The sequence below is a fragment of the Zeugodacus cucurbitae genome, chromosome 2, assembly GCF_028554725.1.
Source record: "Zeugodacus cucurbitae isolate PBARC_wt_2022May chromosome 2, idZeuCucr1.2, whole genome shotgun sequence".
Classification (NCBI taxonomy): domain Eukaryota; kingdom Metazoa; phylum Arthropoda; class Insecta; order Diptera; family Tephritidae; genus Zeugodacus; species Zeugodacus cucurbitae.
The window spans coordinates 75,957,291-75,975,559 of NC_071667.1; the positions used below are offsets into that span (position 1 = coordinate 75,957,291).

General features: G+C 36.5%; 2 protein-coding genes across 3 annotated transcripts; one reads left to right on the forward strand and one right to left on the reverse strand.

Annotated features, from left to right (window-relative positions):
* Positions 1-492: 492 nt before the first annotated feature.
* On the reverse strand, positions 493-17,841 carry LOC105211335 (tubby-related protein 4). Of its 2 annotated transcripts, XM_011182700.3 has the most exons (12): positions 17,101-17,841; positions 15,505-15,689; positions 8,743-8,907; positions 8,160-8,619; positions 7,585-8,093; positions 7,293-7,521; positions 6,969-7,231; positions 5,406-6,770; positions 4,566-5,303; positions 4,014-4,346; positions 1,335-1,529; positions 493-1,252 (listed from the first exon to the last, which is right to left on the reverse strand). In XM_011182700.3, the coding sequence occupies exons 2-12, from the start codon at positions 15,598-15,600 to the stop codon at positions 1,136-1,138; spliced, it is 4,470 nt and encodes a 1,489-aa protein (XP_011181002.2). In that variant the 5' UTR covers positions 15,601-15,689; positions 17,101-17,841; the 3' UTR covers positions 493-1,135. The 2 variants fall into 2 exon arrangements, with proteins under 2 accessions (XP_011181002.2, XP_054087242.1); XM_054231267.1 differs by having other exon boundaries at positions 7,293-8,093.
* On the forward strand, positions 10,648-15,533 carry LOC105211334 (uncharacterized). The gene is made up of 4 exons (XM_011182699.3): positions 10,648-11,097; positions 13,984-14,365; positions 14,432-14,559; positions 14,643-15,533. Exons 1-4 carry the CDS (start codon positions 10,861-10,863, stop codon positions 15,060-15,062), a joined length of 1,167 nt encoding a protein of 388 aa, XP_011181001.2. The 5' UTR covers positions 10,648-10,860; the 3' UTR covers positions 15,063-15,533.
* Positions 17,842-18,269: the final 428 nt, after the last annotated feature.

Consider the following 18,269-nt stretch of genomic DNA (forward strand, 5'->3'; position numbering starts at 1 on the left):
ATTTTGAAACTCAAATTAAAATTCGAAACAGTTACTTTGCCGCTTACAAATTACAATTTCACCAATAATTTAAAAATAAAATATGTATTTACCGTTAATTACTGTTTTTTAAGCGTAAAACGTTGCAACTACAATACATTTCAATAAAAACCTATGTGAGTTCTATGCTATTTGTGCGCAAATCTATAAATAAACGGTAAACTACATGTTGCTATTCTATCTATTTTGATTTTTTATGTACAAATAAGTAAATAACTGTATCTATTTATATTAACTACGCCAAAAATCAAACGGATCGCTTACTCAAATATTTAGAATTTGTTAGGCACTATAATTTGGTGCCACGAATTAAAATTTCTATATTGTCTAAGTCAACTTAGTGTTTAACATTTTTTTTTTTGCACTAAAATTAACTAAAAATAATTAGAGGATATTTAAATTAAATTTAAAAAAAATATTTAATAAATACCCAATACTCAAGGTGGTTATCAAACGTAATAAAATAAATATAAATTATTTGAGGGAGAGTAATAAATTCGTAATTAAGTTAATAATTTAGTGTATAAATATTGCAAAAAAGCATTGTGTACAATTCAAGCAGCTTCCGATAGTTAATAATTTTTAACTTAACATTAACAACAATCGGCTTCTGTTATTCATTGACGTATGTCGACTATTTTTCGAACACTAAATTAGCTATATTGAAACATTTTGATATTTTTGAGGTTCATTCAAATAATTTAACTGAAATCACTTGCTCGAGACGTAAATCGAATTACTTACATACATACATTTCAGCTTGATTATAAAATTTAGAAATCAAGTGATAAGCCGAAACGATCCGTATAAATTGACAGCTACGATAGTTACAATATCCAATAAATATCTGTATAAGCTAGATTCATATAAGTGCACATGCACTATTTATTTATGCCGCAAACAAAGATTTTGTATAGATGTACATATATGTATGTATATTAAAACTTTAGGCCCCTTTAGTACGTGTATTTTACGCTTAATACTTAGAATCACCGATTACACTCGTTTATCAATACAGGCAGAAGACCAGTGCTTTTCTGCAATTACTTCAAAAATATACACAAATACATATGTATGTATATAGGTGTGTATGTACTTATTTCAAGCGTTGCGTAACATTGGCGAGCGCTACAGCGAACGCTTGCAATGCTGAAAATGGATATTGAAAATCCAGCGTGTATGCATTACCATCGATTCGCCCAAATTGCATTACCTGTAATGATTTTTAATCAAAAACAAAAAAAAAAAAATGAAATAATTTCACTTGCAATGGAATGTTACTGACTGTTACTTACCTGTTTACCGCGGAATTCAATTTGGAAATTTTTGGCCGATTCTTGTGTAACGCGTCCACCAAAATCCAGCTGATACACCTGACTCAGCTCATTCCACATTGGCGCTTTGTTGTGCATCACGAACTCGCGTCGAACTGGTGCGGGACTCGAGTAGCATGAAGAAGAACCATTCGGCTCAATTTTGCCACGCTTTAGCTAAAGGGGGAATATATTTGTATGTGTGATATGTTAATAGACAAATCAAATAAGTTTCTGGGATTCAAAGTGGGATTATATGAGAAGTTCGATTTGTTCGCAGCGTGCTAAATAAGCAAAATTTAACCTAAAAGTATACGAAACTACGTTGCAATTCTGACATATTATGGAATGGATTTGGTAGTGAATGAAGATAACACTAAATATAGCCTGTCATCAAACAAATCGTCAGACTTTGAAGTTGTAAATAATTTCGTCTATCTTGAAACCAGCAGTAATACAATAACAATGTTAGCCTTGAAATCTTACGCAGAATCACTCTTGCCAACAGGTGCTACTATAGACTAGTAGGCAATTGAAAAGTAAATTCCTCTCTAGACGTACAATGATTAAAGTCTACAAATCAATCATCCTCACCGTCCTGCTTTATGGTGCAGAAGCATGGACGAAATCAACTTCTGATGAGACGACTCTGGGAGTTTTCGAGAGAAAGGTTTTACGGAAGATTTATGGTCCTTTTCACATTAGCAACGTCGTATACCGCAGACGATGGAATGATAAGCTGACTAAGTCTTGTTGTTCCAATGGACGTAAGCACGCCAGCTTTGAAAATGTTCGATGCAGTACCCGCTTTCAAACTTTTAAGAAAGTAAGGAAGGAAGACCTCTGCTCCCTTGGCAAAACCAGGTGGAGAAGAACCTGGCTGCTCTTGATATCACCAATTGACGCCAAACAGCGAAAAGAAAAAAGGAAGAGCGCACTGTTGTTAATTCGGTAATAATCGCATAAGCGGTGTCAACGCCAGTAAAGAAGTAGAAGTAGAACTCACTTACGAATGACTCATCGAACTCAATACTAGAACCACCCTTTTTGTAGCATGTAAGTGGCAAGTGGGCTATTAAAATTTATGGATTTTTATACTCTCGCAACAAAGTTGCTACGAGAGTATTATAGTTTTGTCCACATAACGGTTGGTTGTAAGTCCTAAAACTAAACGAGTTAGATATAGGGTTATATACATATATCAAAATGATCAGGGAGAAAAGTTCAAATCCGTGCAAGCTGTAACTTGAGTAAAAATTGAAATATCTTGATGAAACTTGGAAGACGTATTTCTTGGCACCATAAGAAGGTTAAGTTCGAAAATGGGCGTAATCGGACCAATGCCACGCCCACAAAATGGCGAAAACCGAAAACACTTAAAGTGCCATAACTAAGCTATAAATAAAGCTATGGTAAAATTTGGTATGAACGATCGCACTATGAAGGGGCATATGTAGATGTAATATTTTTGGGGAAGTGAGCGTGGCCCCGCCCCTACTAAGTTTTTTGTACATATCTCGCAAACTACTAAAGGTATATCAAGGAAACTCTCTAGAGTGGTTTAGGTACTACCTTAAACAATCCAAAAATGGAGGAAATCGGATTGTAACCACGCCCACCTCCCATACAAAGGTTATGTTGAAATTTACTAAAAGTGGGTTAACTCAATAACGAAAAACGCCAGAAACACTAAATTTCACATAAGAAATGGCAGATGGAAGTTGCACTCAGATTTTTTTACAAAATGGAAAATAGGCGGGGCATCGCCCACTTATGGGTCAAAAACCATACCTCAGGAACTACTCGACCGATTTCAATGAAACTTGGTTTGTAATAGTTTCTTTACATCCCAATAATATGTTGTGAAAATATTCCAAATCGCTTCATAACCACGCATACTTCCCATATACCAGAACTTTGAAGTCGATCTGCATCGTTAACTTTACAATATATAAAGTAAGTACTAGTGAAGATATCGATGCAGAACTTTGCACAAATACTACGTTTATAGTGTGGCAGCCCCATTTTAAAAATCACCGAAATCGGACCATAGGTTGTCAAGGACCCATATATCGAACATTAGGACCTCGGTGCTTCTAACCTAATATTATGGTTTCCAACTTTCAATGGACTTTATACAACATATATGACGAATATGTGGGTCAAATTGTGTATTATATAATATTAATAAAGTTAAGTAAATAAATTGCGAGAGTATAAAATGTTGGGTTACACCCGAACTTAGCCCTTCCTTACTTGTTTTCTCTCGGTTTTTTGTTGAGTATTTTTTGTAAGTAATCGACTTTCTGAAGGGCAATTGTAACACAGAGCGCTATTAACTAATCAAAGGATTGTTAATATTGTAGACATGATACTACTATATTATACCTAAAATTATTAAAAGCAAAATCCTTTAAACGGAAATAGTTATTTTAAACGGCAAGGTTCTATTTAACTACAATGCACTCTTTAAACAACTACTGTGTATATTTGCCAATTCATCAAAATAAAAATTTAGTGGCCAATACATACATTCATCGTATATATGTACATACATGCGACATATTTTCCCACTTTCGTTTTGTGACACCTACACAAACACAAACAGCGTGTATATACCAGCTTATATATATGTAAACATACATAGACACACACACTCACCTTTTGTAGTAGCTGTGCCTTTTGGAATGTTTCCAAATCACGATATTGCTTATTGTAACTGGCACCGCCGTTTTCTTCGCCTGACCCATTTGTACCGTTGCCTTCGTCATCTGAACTTTCTATGAGGCATTGTTTTTTGCGATAGCGCCTATTTAGCAGAGGTGAATTCAAAAAGTGACGAATGGGCGAACTACTCTGACGTTTGTTCTTTTTACTAACAGCAGGCGATGCTGGCGAGCTACGCGGTAGGCGTTTCGGTGTAGCGGGTGGAGTGAGACGTCCCTCATCGAGGTCTCGTAAACGGCTGATAATGTTCTCTAATGTTGTAAGTGCCTGTAAGTACATTCGCAAATCGTTTCAATGGCTGTTATGCGGTGTTAAAAGTTCACGTATATATGTATGTGATGCAGTTCTACAATATGTATCCAATTTAAATTTTCAGTAATCTAACTATTTAACTTAATTTAATTTAAAAGCTTTAAATAGTTAATAATTAGGGTATTAATGAATTTAGATGTATGCAAATATATACGCATTGGAGCGTTGAAATACCTGCGCTTGCAACGAGACGGAGGCTTTAGCTTCCACTGGCGTGGCCTCCACAGCATTGCCATTCGTACTGGCGCTTGGCGTTTGTCCCAAGTAATCACGTTGAGTCTTGACCGTATTTACATTACTCTGTGCCTCGCGTCGACGCCAGCGTACCTCGGTTAATTGTTTGACGAAGCTAAAACCGTTATCATTTTTACGACCCAGCAATGGTGTGGTGCTTTCGGTGTTCGTCTCACTGCTACTACCGGTCTCTTTGCTGCGACTTCTGATGCCAAAGCGGTGTTTTCGCGTGAAAAGTGGGCTGTCTGTGAAGCTGGTGATTACATCCAGCTTTTTCTTTCTCGGTGTACCACCTGTTTTGCGTTGCATTTGCTTTTGCTGTTCCTGACTCTTATATAAGTTCTCATAAACATGCGTGTTGGCTGTGACGTCTTTTTTCGCTGTTGTGGACACTAAGCGTATCTTCTCTTCCTTCTTCTGCGGCTCATCGCTCACAGTTAGGGCTGCTGGCTGGCAATGTTTACATTGTTCGTTGGGATTGACACTTCTGTGGCATTTTAAACATTTTGTTAGTTCACCGGAGTCGGTGGTGCTGGTTTTACCTTCAGCGATTTCTTGAAGTTTACGTGGCGCCTTCTCGGGTTCTTTACTGCTTAATTTTGTTTGACTGAAGAGTAATTCGCAGGAGTCGAGACTCTTTGATTTGCCGGATCTTTCCAGTTTTGGTTTGCGGGAGTCCTAGTTGATTAAGATAAAAAAATATTACTTGTTAGTTTTTTATTTATGTTAGTACGGTCACGTAATCGGTTATAGCAACCGCCCTAACTTGCGAACACTTACCTCGTTATTTTGACGTTTTTTTCTAGTCTTACGTTTGTCTACCAGGATCAAACGCTTAGTCGGCGCGTCTCTACGCAAAGCCATTAAGGCTTCGTCGGACGGTGTAATAGCATCCGAGTCTAAATAACCAACACTACAACTGCGTGTAATCGAATCGGGCATAGCTGGTGCAATGGATACGACTGTTGTGGTGCGCTTCATGCGAACTTCGACAGGCGTAGAAACGGGTGTGAAAGTAATCAAAGCTTGTTGGGTGGGCGATTGTACTTCTTCATCTATATATGAAATATCCCGACGTTTTGAGTTATTGTTGTTAACGGGATTATTATTTGCTGCGTAATTACTGCTACACGCTGTGGTTTTAAGTCTTGCATCCATGCGTTCAAGATTCAAATTTAGATTTAAGGGTACCGGGTTGACATGACTGTTTGTCGATCGAATCATTTCGGGTAGCAAAACATTCTTTACTTGCACAACATTATTGGCGTAGTCCGTGTTGCTGGAGTACGACATAACCGTGGTTTGACCATTGCCCGAGACAGCCGGACGTTCGAATATTATATCCGTTGGGGCGACGGCATTTTTCGGTGATTGTAATGTTGGCACCGAACCATCACAGTATAAAGGCGATATCGCGTGGCGGGACTGTGAGCTCGAGTTCGAACTAGAACGACTGTAGTTATTTTTAAAGCTACTATAGCCAGGTCCAAGACTGCTGCGCATACCCGGTGTAGTGGCAGTAATATTCTTCGGACGCATCGTTTTGTTATTATTTGAACCGTTGGTGTTGTGTAGTAGGTTGCTGTTGGGTAGGTTGGCTCTGGCGCCATTGTGATAGCCATTCACATCTTGCGACTCATTTGACGAATCGTCATCATAAGATTCGGCTCTAGCCAATGGACTTAAGCCAGTACTGCCTATCGCACACTGTATACCATTGTTATTTAGTGCGTTTTTATGTCGCGCCAACAGATGATTCGGACGTGGTGACATTGGTGCAATTGGTGGGGATAACTCGTTGAGACGACGATGAGCGGCAGCTGCCGTCGATGTGGCTTTCATTTGGCCTTCCGCATTTGTCAGCGAATTGGTATTGTAGGTATTGCCATTACTTCTACTGCCATTGAGTAGAGCTGCATCATCTTCGTCTTCGGAAAAAATATTCGGATTAAAATTTGGATCCGGACCCGAAGGAAAGTCGTCACGCAGTTCTGTTATAACTAGTGTCATTTGCCTTGGCTGCAGATGCAATAAGGACGTTTTATACGTTATTTGGCCTAAATTGGCTGGGACGGTTTTGGCAAGTCCATGAATTTTAAATTTGGTACCCCAAATGTTTGAGGTAACCTCAACCAGTTTTTCTTCCTGTAGAAAGTAAATAAAAGAGGTTATGTTTAATTCAACAGAAAGGTTATTTGATCTAAAATCTGAGAGTGATTATTGAATGACGTCAGATTAGCCAGCATCTTAGCCCTCTAATGATTGTTTCTCTTTTAATAACTAAACTGTGTCTGACAATTTTCACTCATTAAATCAACTAAAATTATTTTAAAATTAGCATACCTCAGGAAGTGTATCAACGTAAGCGAGTTCATCCAAGCTATCGGGATCTATTTGAGAATTCACTGAATATTTTTCTCCATTGCTCTGATTTCTCTTTTTTTGACGCAATTTTCGATGCCGTAATGGACGTGGAGAGCTCCGGTAACGATCTTCGAATTCACTATCAGAAGAATCAGTTCTTCCGCTTTGTCCGGTGGTTGTAGACTGACTCGAACCGGAGGAGCTCTTCCATTCGGGAGAATATTGCATGAATACCGGTGAATCTGTAAACAAAAGTGATAAAAGATATAAAGAATTTAAATTAATGTAGTCTGAAAAACACACCATTTGCTTGTGGATCAAATATCACGAATTCTGGACGTATTTTCGAGGTGCGTTTGCCCTTGAGTAGCGGCACAAGACCGCCCAAATATTCCAAATAGAGTGTGTAGCAAATGCCGGTATTTTGAGTTGGATCCTCGTCGTGCCGTATCATGGTGCAGTGCAAGCGTGTCGAACACATTGGTGGCCGGGAGACGAACTCACGTACGGATTTAAGATCAGGTACACAGCACTGTGCATAAGAAAAGAAATTTAAATTGCTTCGAGCGCTCTGTTGAAGAATCATCACACTTACTCTTATTGTTTGAGCAAAAAGATTGCCAATCAGACTCCTAATTCGTGACGGCAACGGAAGCAGGTGCAACGAGCGCTCTGAGCCAATGCTCGCCTGTATTTGAAGACGACACAGCATTTGTAGTGACGCTATACGTCTGGACACCCAAGCAATGTGCACCTGGGTGCCAGTTGCGATGAACAGACGCTTGTCGTTGTGACCCCACGTGAGAGCAGACACCGTTGCGGAGGTATTCGGAAGGCGTGTCTGAAACAGTATTTTGCCAGATTCGGTATAAAATTTCAAGAGATTCTCATAGATCGGCGCCCCTTGCTGATCAAAAGTGTTTAACGTGGTCTGCGAAGTGCCAGCGACAGCGAGCAATTCACGCGAATTACTCCACTCCATAACCATACCTATACTGCCGCTAAGCCCTGTGTTGATATGTGCCGGCGATACGTCATCGAATGACTTTAGCAAGTATATAAAACCGTTTTGAAAGCTAACAGCCAATACAAAAGAACGTTTAGCTGTAAGAGAAAGCACAGTATTGCTAATTGTAACGCTTCAAAAGCTCATGGTATTTTGTAACTTACAAGCATTGGTAACACCTGGCTCGGATTCTTCACCCTCTTCCATTTTGAATTTCTCACATGACCACGCCATAGATGTTATGCCAACATCATTGCAGAGTTGCACTTGCGACACCATCGCACCGTGTACATCCATTACGATTACCTGACCTTGTGTGGTGCCGAAATACACTTGCTGATCGTCGGGTGTCCAAATACCACAAGTAATGGTCGACTCCAGATTCAGCATCGATGACCAATACCGCTGACCGGCTACCGAGCCTACAAGCACAAAACCATCTTGATAGCAAATCAGCGCCATGCGTCCATCGTGGGACCAGGAGAAATACGTAACTGGCGTATTGCGATCGTTAATCAGTTCGATGGACCAACGGCCTTCATATTTGATCCACACAAATATGATGCCGGAACTATCACACGATGCCAATTTCTGATATGGTTCATTCCATTTCACCAAAATCACCTGAAAAAAAAACAAAAGAATGCGTTACTTGAGTCTGTCTCCTCATTAAGGGGACACAAACATATGAAAAGCTTTTGTTGCACTTCTTAAATGTAATATTTATAGATTGATCTATATACTTACATCGGAACGATGTCCACGCAAATTGTAATTGGTACGTGTCGGAAAGTCCATATTTCTGCGACAATGCGATGTTGTAAATGTCACGCCGACAATGCCGCGGATATTTCCGGTAGCCAGCCATCCTTCTTGGTAATAATTTGTTCGATTCAATTTCCAGCCCTCATCCTATAAGAAAGGATTAATAAAATAATAAATTTGTTGTTAATATTAAATTTTAAGAATGGTTAGATTGCTAAAAGGGTCCACGTGACTATGATGTAGTTCTATTAATAAAGATATCGGTGTCGAATACCAATACCAGTGGTCTTAGAACTACTTTTCCTGACTTAAAGTCGATTTAAATTTCGAATCAACTTAAAATATATATTTTTTTAAGACCGTCGACATGCAATGGACTTTTTAAAACTTTTTCGGTCCTATTAGGCGCAGAAACATAGATGAATGACACATCGAGGTCACAAGGTACTTGGAGTGTTCGACAGAACTGTTCTCCTCAAGATCTTTGCAGCCGTCCGCGTGAGCGGGAAGTACCGAAGAAGAAGGAACCATGAACTGTATAAGATCTACGGCGACATGGATATAGTTAAGCGTTTAAAAATCCAACGAAAGCGCTGGTTGGACCAGGTCGTACGTACGGAAGACGATGATCCAGTGAATCGTTCGATTCGAGACCTATGGACAACGGAAGCAAGGGCGCGCCCGCAACTAATAGAAGGACCAAGTGCATAGGGTCATGTCTGCATTTGGATGTACAACTGTGGTGACTTCGCAAAGCATAGAGACAACTAGCGAAGTTTCGTGTTCCTTGCTCAGACCGACCGACGATTGTAGTGCCAAAAAGGAAGAAGAAGAAGCTCGTTCCATCAGCTGAGAAAGGTTTTTTATTATGTAGTAGCATGATTTGATAGAAAAAAATGAGTTTTCGCAACATCTTTTTCAATTTTAGAGTACTGAGCAGGCGATCAGTTACAAAAGAAAAGCAGAAGAATTAAATTCATAATTAAGAGAAGAAGAAGAATAAATTTCACATATTACGTTGAGAGGCGTCTTCTTGCCTGTTCATATACCAAAATGAAATCTTTTGTACGATTTGGCGAAAGTCAGAAGGACTTGGCTTGCTTTGAGCATCTCAGGAGCATTCCCTATGCACGAATATTTCCACAGTAGAGATACACGTATGTATACTATAAACAAGCCACATAACTAGTTAATGGTCATGACAAACAACAACTTTTGCTAATTAAATTTACATTCCCCGTACCTAAGGTATTGTGTGAGTGTGCGAGATGAATTTTCAACACTTGCCGGCATGAATACAACTGACGCGACGAGCTGTGTGTGTGTGTGTGTCTGTCTGCCTACATAAATATTTAGTGTTTAAGTGAAGCCCCCCTGTACACCACGTCGTATGAGTGATGCTAACATCACCACCGCACATCTTCCACCCTACACTGCACACCGCAGCATTCATTGGCACATTTCTGCATTTCTGCTTTGGCATCTCTCTCTCTCTCTGTCTCTCTCAAGTGAAAGAAAAAGCGCTCACATTTTATTTTTATACATGTTAAACACTTGAAGACACAACAGAGCGGCCCTTCGCAGGCAGGCAGTGTATAACAAACAGGTGTGCGCTCTTTAGTGCATCGAAATAGTGTTTATGTACTCAATAAAACTGTATTAATATTTCACAAAACAAAAATATGTTTATTTAAGATTTTCACTTCATTCTTACAACAAGTCTCGCACTAACACTATGACACGATATTTTAAGTCTATAAATGTATTTAAATGAGAACTGTCTTACGCTCTCGCAGTACTCCCCAGCATATATTCGCAAGGCCTATATTTTTACCTCTCCAGCGAATTTTCAAATTTATTTTCGAAATTGCGAAAGTATTTCTGTACTAAAGTCGAGACGGTTTTTCGGTTGTAACGAACACGCCGAGGCAACTAGAAGTTAGTGATCGTGTCGTCGCCAAGCCTTCGCTACTGCGCGAATATATAATATTTTGGTTTTTCGGTCATAAGAATTCATATGTTTTTGCAATAACGAAAATAAACTACTTTCTAAGTGTTGGGGAATTTCAAAATCAGCGCCATTGTGCCCACAAATTCGAGATGCGTCCAACAATGTTGCCAATTTGGCAATTTCTCTTCATTTTTGTCGCCGCTTTTCAACAGTCAACGGTCGAGTGTAAATCCTTTTTCGGCATTGGCACACGCATTCACAACGATCAACTGCTACTGAAAGATGTACTACAAGCACGTTCGGTGGGCGTGGGTGAGGGTCAAGAAGTGGGCTTTAATTATGCCATTCCAGAGCCCATAACTTACATCGAAATCGTTTCGGAGCAAGTAAGGTCAAATTTTGGTCACCCATTATATACGAATCACTTCTAATTTTATACACATTTAGGTATATTTATGTAGTTAGTGTGTGAGTGTGAGTGTGTGTGTGTAAGTGTAAATGTTTGTGCGAATTTCTATAAAATTCTAAATACGAAACTACTCAGAATGTTTATGAAAATATCACCTTAAGTATTTCTGTGTATTTACAAATAGAATCATGGCAATTAGGCACCGCAAAAGGTCGAAAATATCAGAGGGACCCCGCAACGCCGCATGTGTACTTTCATGAATGCGAACACACTCACACATACGCACATAAATGTATAAAATGTAAAAAATTAGCGTGTATAGCATATAGTATTGTTTCATATATTATTTTTTGAAATGCTGAAACATTTCCCAAATTATTATTTTTTTTTCATCACAATGCCGTTGAACTTCACATTTCCGTCATAATATTTGACGCGCGAAAACGAATGCACGAGCGTGTCTGAGCGTAATCATGTACGGTAATCTGGCCTTTTTAACTGGAAAAAGTCAAGTTCGTTAGTCTTGGAAATGTGGGGTTTTGTATTTTTGTTTAATAATTGTTTTGCAGAGGTTCAAAAATGTTTTATAAAGACTTCTTAGGCACAGAACGCCGTAAATATTTTCATTTCCTGTTGTTTTCTTTCGTTTTATTTACCGTTTTTTTTGCAAGGTAAACATTGTTCAAACGCTCACACTTACGGGGTTCGATTGTTATGATCTCAATATTTAAAGTCAAAAACTGTTAATTACATGGCTTGCGATAGTTTGACAATCACTAAAAAAATAGATTTCTATGGATATTTGCTGCCAAAACTGTAAAGGAAATTAACCAGAATTGTTTCATCAATACCAATGGTTTGACGAGAGATCATTAAGAACCATTTCGATTCCTACAGGCACCTTTTACAATGCTCAATCTGGTCTACCGTTTTTGTAGTCAGTATTTTATTACTTTTAATACACGATGCCATTCATTTTCATTACCTCGATTATTGTTTACCAATAAATCGAGTTGTCTTATTTAAATACATCATCTTAAAGAGTCATCTTATGTGAAGGCCTGCTATTTAGGGAATTTTTAGAATTTGTTTTACGAACAATAAATAGATGGCGCTTTAAGTTTATAACCATTTCTGAACATATATTTCGGCAGTATAAATACGACAGTAAAGATACGATGGAGGAAAGTTTGAAAAAACACAGTTGTGAAAAACGCGTTTCAGCAGCCAACTCAGCGCTTCGAACAACTCCTTCTTCTAACTGATGAAGGATTAAAACGGCTTCGTATTTTTTAAAATCACTATTAAAGTGATTTTTAGACATGTTAAGCAATATACATATGATAAAAAATCGATTTTTTGAGCCCATCATATGGGACTACACTACAACAACAGATTATCTGAAATTGTTTTTGGTACAGATTTTTATACTCTCGCAACAAAAGTTGCTAAGAGAGTATTATAGTTTTGTTCACATAACGGTTGTTTGTAAGTCATAAAACTAAACGAGTTAGATGTAGGGTTATGTACATATATCAAAATGATCAGGGTGACGAGACGAGTCAAAATCCGAATGTCTGTCTGACCGTCCGTCCGTCCGTGCAACGGATAACTTGAGTAAAAATTGAGATATCTTGATGAAACTTGGAACACACGTTCCTTGGGACCGTGAGAGGGTTGCTTTCGAAAACACAAAAAGTGTCATAACTAAGCCATAAATAAAGTTGTGGAAATAAAATTTGGAACAGAGGATCGCACTAGGAAGGAGCATATTTGGATGTAATTTTTTTGGGAAAGTGGGCGTGGCCCCGCCCCCAAATCGGTTATTTGTATATATCTCGCTAACCAAGAGAGCTATATAAACCAAACTTTCTGCAGTCGGTTCTCTTACGTACCCCACCACACACCCTGAAATTAGTTGAAATCGGATAATAACCACGCCCACCTCCTATACAAAGGTTAGGCTGAAAATTACTAAAAGTGAGTTAACTCAGTAACGAAATACGTCAGAAACACTAAATTTCACATAAGAAATGGCAGAGGAAGCTGCACTCAGATTTTTTTACAAAATGGAAAATGGGCGTTGCATCGCCCACTTATGGGTCAAAAACCACACCTCAGGAACTGCTTGACCGATTTCAATGAAACTTGGTTTGTAATAGTTTCCTTACACCCCAATGATATGTTGTGAAAATAGGCGCCCACTTTCTAAATACCCGACCTTTGAAAACGATCTGAATCGTTTACTTTACAATATATAAAGTAAGCACTGTGAAGATATCGATGCAGAACTTTGCACAAATACTATGTTAATAGTGTGGCAGCACCATTCTAAAAATCGCCGAAATCGGACCATAGGTTTTCAAGGCCCCATTAATCGAACATGAGGACCTTTGCTTCTAACCTAATATTATGGTTTCCAACTTTCAATGGACTTTATACAATATATATGACGAATATGTGGGTCAAATTGTATATTATATAATATAAAGTTAAATAAATAAATTGCGAGAGTATAAAATTTTCGGTTACACCCGAACTTAGCCCTTCCTTACTTGTTTTTAAAACAATTTATACGATTCTTTTTTGATTCTCTGTATAAGGTCAGTTTAAGATTTGATTTCGAAAAGGAAATAAATATCATTACTGTAAGACTCATGAATAATATAACAACTTATCTTGTTGGGAAATCTAAACATCATTTTGGTTATACAGAAAGGCTTTAAAAAGTTTCAACTTTCTGAAAAGACCTACAAAATTACAATTTGTCTCCAAACCAAACAATTTGTACGAAGGTCTCATGCAAAGCAACTGTTTCTCTGTCATTGTTAAAACATATTTAATTTCATCCTATTAACTCTAGAACGTTTTGGCTGATGTCAACTTCAGTTATCAGAATAATTTGGTGAAAGGCAGCATAACTGCGTTGGACAATGAAAACGGCACAGAAACAAGTGATGACGTGGAACCATTTGAAGTGCAAATATCTATTTATGGATTCAATGAGACTATGCTCAATATAAGTCCATCGTATATACTAAACAGAGATCAGCAATTTCAAGGCATACTTGGACCATATACCAACGAAGACTTTGACTATGAAATCGATGAAGATGACTTCGAGGAGGCGGTGGATAGGAGGAACACAAGTGAAGAAGCAATGGATGAGTTGGAAGAAGAAATGAATTATACTGATGATTTCGGCGATCCTGATAAAATAATCGAATTGGGCATGCGTCAAGCAGGTATGTACATATATATAATTAAATTATTCATTTATATTTATGTTGTATTGTAAAACTCTTCAACAGATGATTATCTCTTGTATGAGACATATCAGACGTCGCAAACTAGTACACAGGAACCGTCCAACCACAGCGTCACATTCTATTATATTGACAGCAATTTCATAACCTATGTGCGCTTCATAATATTCGATGTAAGTTGGCTTTTGTTGCAACAAGAAGGAAGAAAATATTAATATACATATATATTTTTTATGCTTATCAATTCTATACATAGCACACTGTGAATAAGGCCTCGCACGATTACACTCCACCAGTTGCCACGTATACACACTTCTCGCCCAGTAGCCTCAAAGCCATCATCACGGACGACAATACCACTAACCTATTTGTGCAGATGTTTATCTATGGCTATCAACTAGACGATCTGCCAGTCGACTACAAGCCATTTTTAACGAGCATGCTTGATGCCACCACCGAATCGCCGTTAGAGCGTTTGAAAATGCTGCTGAATGCAAAATTGAAGAAAAACTTGGACGATTCGGCGGAGATCAATTTCGAAACCGGCGAAAGAAATGCTTGGTCCGATAATAGTACCAACACAACGGATGTGTCAACTAGAAATCAGGTCAATGATTTTGCAGTATTTAATGTAGTTTTCGTTTGTTTCTTATTAAATTTCAATTTCTTTGTATAAATAAGGCGTTTTTAAAACGAAATGTAAATGTTAAACTAAAAGTAAAAGTGTTATGTGATTGCATGTATTATTAATAATTATAATATTATGTACGTTTGTACATATTTTTTTAAATTAACAAAAAATATTATTTTCATGACTAGAAAGATTTCTGATTTTTGTAAAATTTTCTTATAGTCTATTTCTTGAACGAAAAAATTGAAATGATTCCACTTAAGAATTTATGAAAGGTTTATACATATCCAGCAGTTAAACTTCCATAACTCGTACTACTATAACTCGAAGTTCTCCATAACTCGAACTCTTGAACTTTCAATAGAAGTCAACTTTCATAAAAATTTCCATCCGTAACTTGGAAATCTCTCTCTAACTCATTTTTTTTGTGGATTATGTTGATTCGAGTTCGGGAAGTTGAAGTGTATTTCTATCCATTTGAACTTACCTCTGGTATGTCATCAGGAACTTTACCCATCCATGAGAGCGACAATATTGTGCAATCACATTTTGTATTCACACTCGGTTCGAAGTGCAGATGCATGCTGCCAAATCTATTGAAATAGTGTTATGTCTTAAGCTCGATACGGAGTAAATCTACTTTCATTAGCGTCAATGGAAAGTGTGTTTAAACTGGAAAGAAAGGAAAATTGGATTAGTGTTTTTTTTTAAGTATGAGTGGTGAAAATATAGTCAATAATTTTACAAAAAATAAAATATTTTTCTTTTTAAATTTCAATATATTTTGATTCCGTTATTTATAAAAAAAAAATTAAAAAAACAATATAATAAAATAAAATAAAATAAAATAAAATAAAATAAAATAAAATGAAATAAAATAAAATATTTTATTATTTATTAAATTGTTTAATACTTAGCTTTAAATTAACTTTTTGTAATTTGGATAAGTCTAGCTATCTTTCTAAAATCGCGCTTTTCAATATTTAAAAAAAAAAATTTTATTAAATAAAATTTTTTGCCACACACACAAATACTGTTGCTGACGTCAGAGATTCGAACAAACGCTATTTCCGTTTAATACACCAAATTTATACTAATTATTAGTCAATAAAATAATATGAATTAAATTTTACTTTTTCGCGGATTTATTGAATTAAACTTTTTGTTATATTTTTATTTTAATAACTTATTTCAATTGGCTTTAAAATAAACTTAAGTTAAAGCTTAGAAAAAGTTTATCAGAGTCTAGCTTTTAGTATATACTTTTTTTCTAAATTCGCACTTTTAAATATTTTTTTTATAATATTAAATGTAATTTTTTTGGCACACACCAGTATTTGGTGCTGACGTCAGAGTTTCGTACAAACTCTATTTCCGTTTAATACGCCAAATTTATGTTAATTGTGTAGTCAAATTTTGATTAGTCAACGATGGCGCTGGTGGCGCGAAATCAAAGTTAAAACTCGAAAGGCATGCAATAAATAATGGCGTGTACTTATACATATACATACATACATATATATTCATATGTATTAAATCAGGAACTTTAGGCAGTTGACACATTTTCTTGCATATAATAATTTGCATACTTCATAAACAAGATCTTTAAATATATTTCTTTTAGGTTATAACATTAGTTCTAACGTTAAGCAAAATTAGAAAAAAATCAAAATCATATTATATAAGTAGTATGAACAAACGTAATTTTTACAAATTGTCGGTAAGTTTAACCAAACACGAAATTGACATTGAACGTGCAAAACCATGTACATATGTATGTGTGTATGTATCGCGTATTTATATAATTTCCACTTGGTATTTACTAAGCGCTTAGTTCAATGTGCAATTTTAGTACAAGAGAAGGTGTAACACAGTGGTTGGTTAGACAATAAAGGTGTTAAAACGTTTCAAACATTTTTTTCTAATAACACATACATTTTACATATCACATGAGTGATATGTACATATGTATATACAGTATGTAAGCTCTTGCTAATACATGCATAAGAATGCATTCTAATGCATAGGCGCATACACACAGGCGTACACTTTAGAGGACACTTTTCACATAAATGAAACTTACCGAATTTTTATGAAATTTCCGTTCCCAAATAGTTGTTTATGCGTTTTCACTTTAAGTTTTTTTTATGCATTTCTAATGCATACACAATGTACTTGTATATTTGTGTAATGTCTGAATGCAGAAAAGCCCATTTTGTATGAAGAAAATTCAATAACTACATGGTAGTGTGTATGTATGTCGGTGTGTGTGCACACACATGAGTGTAGGGTTATTTATGCACAAGAAGACCGTTTTATGTTTGTACAAAACTCGCCACTCTCAATCCGTTTTCTAAAAAGGATGACGGATCCGCTTAGGCTTGTCTACACGAGGCCAAACTTCAAAAGACACTGACATCGTCGCTATTTTATTTTAACCATTTAATCCACCACACCTACTACAAATGTACCTACTATGTACAATTGCCATTGATGCTATTGTTAATGTTGGGGATGGGAGCACGCCTGCGCACTGCACATATAAACACAAGAGTCAATGTTTGTAGGAAATGCTGTGTTATAATTTCCTAGTTATAAATGTTGGTATGTATGTATGTATGTACGTATGTAATATGTATGAATGTCGCTATTCCTTATCACTGTTAAAATGGTAAAGTGTCAAGTGTTGGCATTTTCATATTTTACACGCTGTGGATTGAGCTGCTGTTGTAGGCAATTTGAAAAATCGATTTACACGCTTAAGTAATGCAAATATTTTAATACTTCAAGTATTATGTTTTTCAATTACAATGCTAATATTTTAAATAAGCTACAGTGGAACATACTATATAAATTAGTGCACATATGCAAGATTCCAGGCACAAGCGATTCTTTTAATAATTTATATCATTATGGCACATATTTGTATTATTTTCACATTTTATTATGCTATTAAAGTAATGTATAAATCACTTGTCTATTTTATAAATTTATTTAAACGCCAACATTCGGACCGTTACAATATTCATGACTGCCATTCCGATACTGTAGCGCTTAAGCTTTGCTGTTTTCATGACAAGACACATAAATGTCAAGCTCTCTTACTGAGCTTTTATGCGATTTGTGAGCGCAACTGTTGACATTACTATACATACATACATATGTATACATTTATTTATAACCGTATTTTTAAACATCAATATTAAAATTATTGCGGAAGATTGTAATATAATTAAATATAAATGCGTAAAG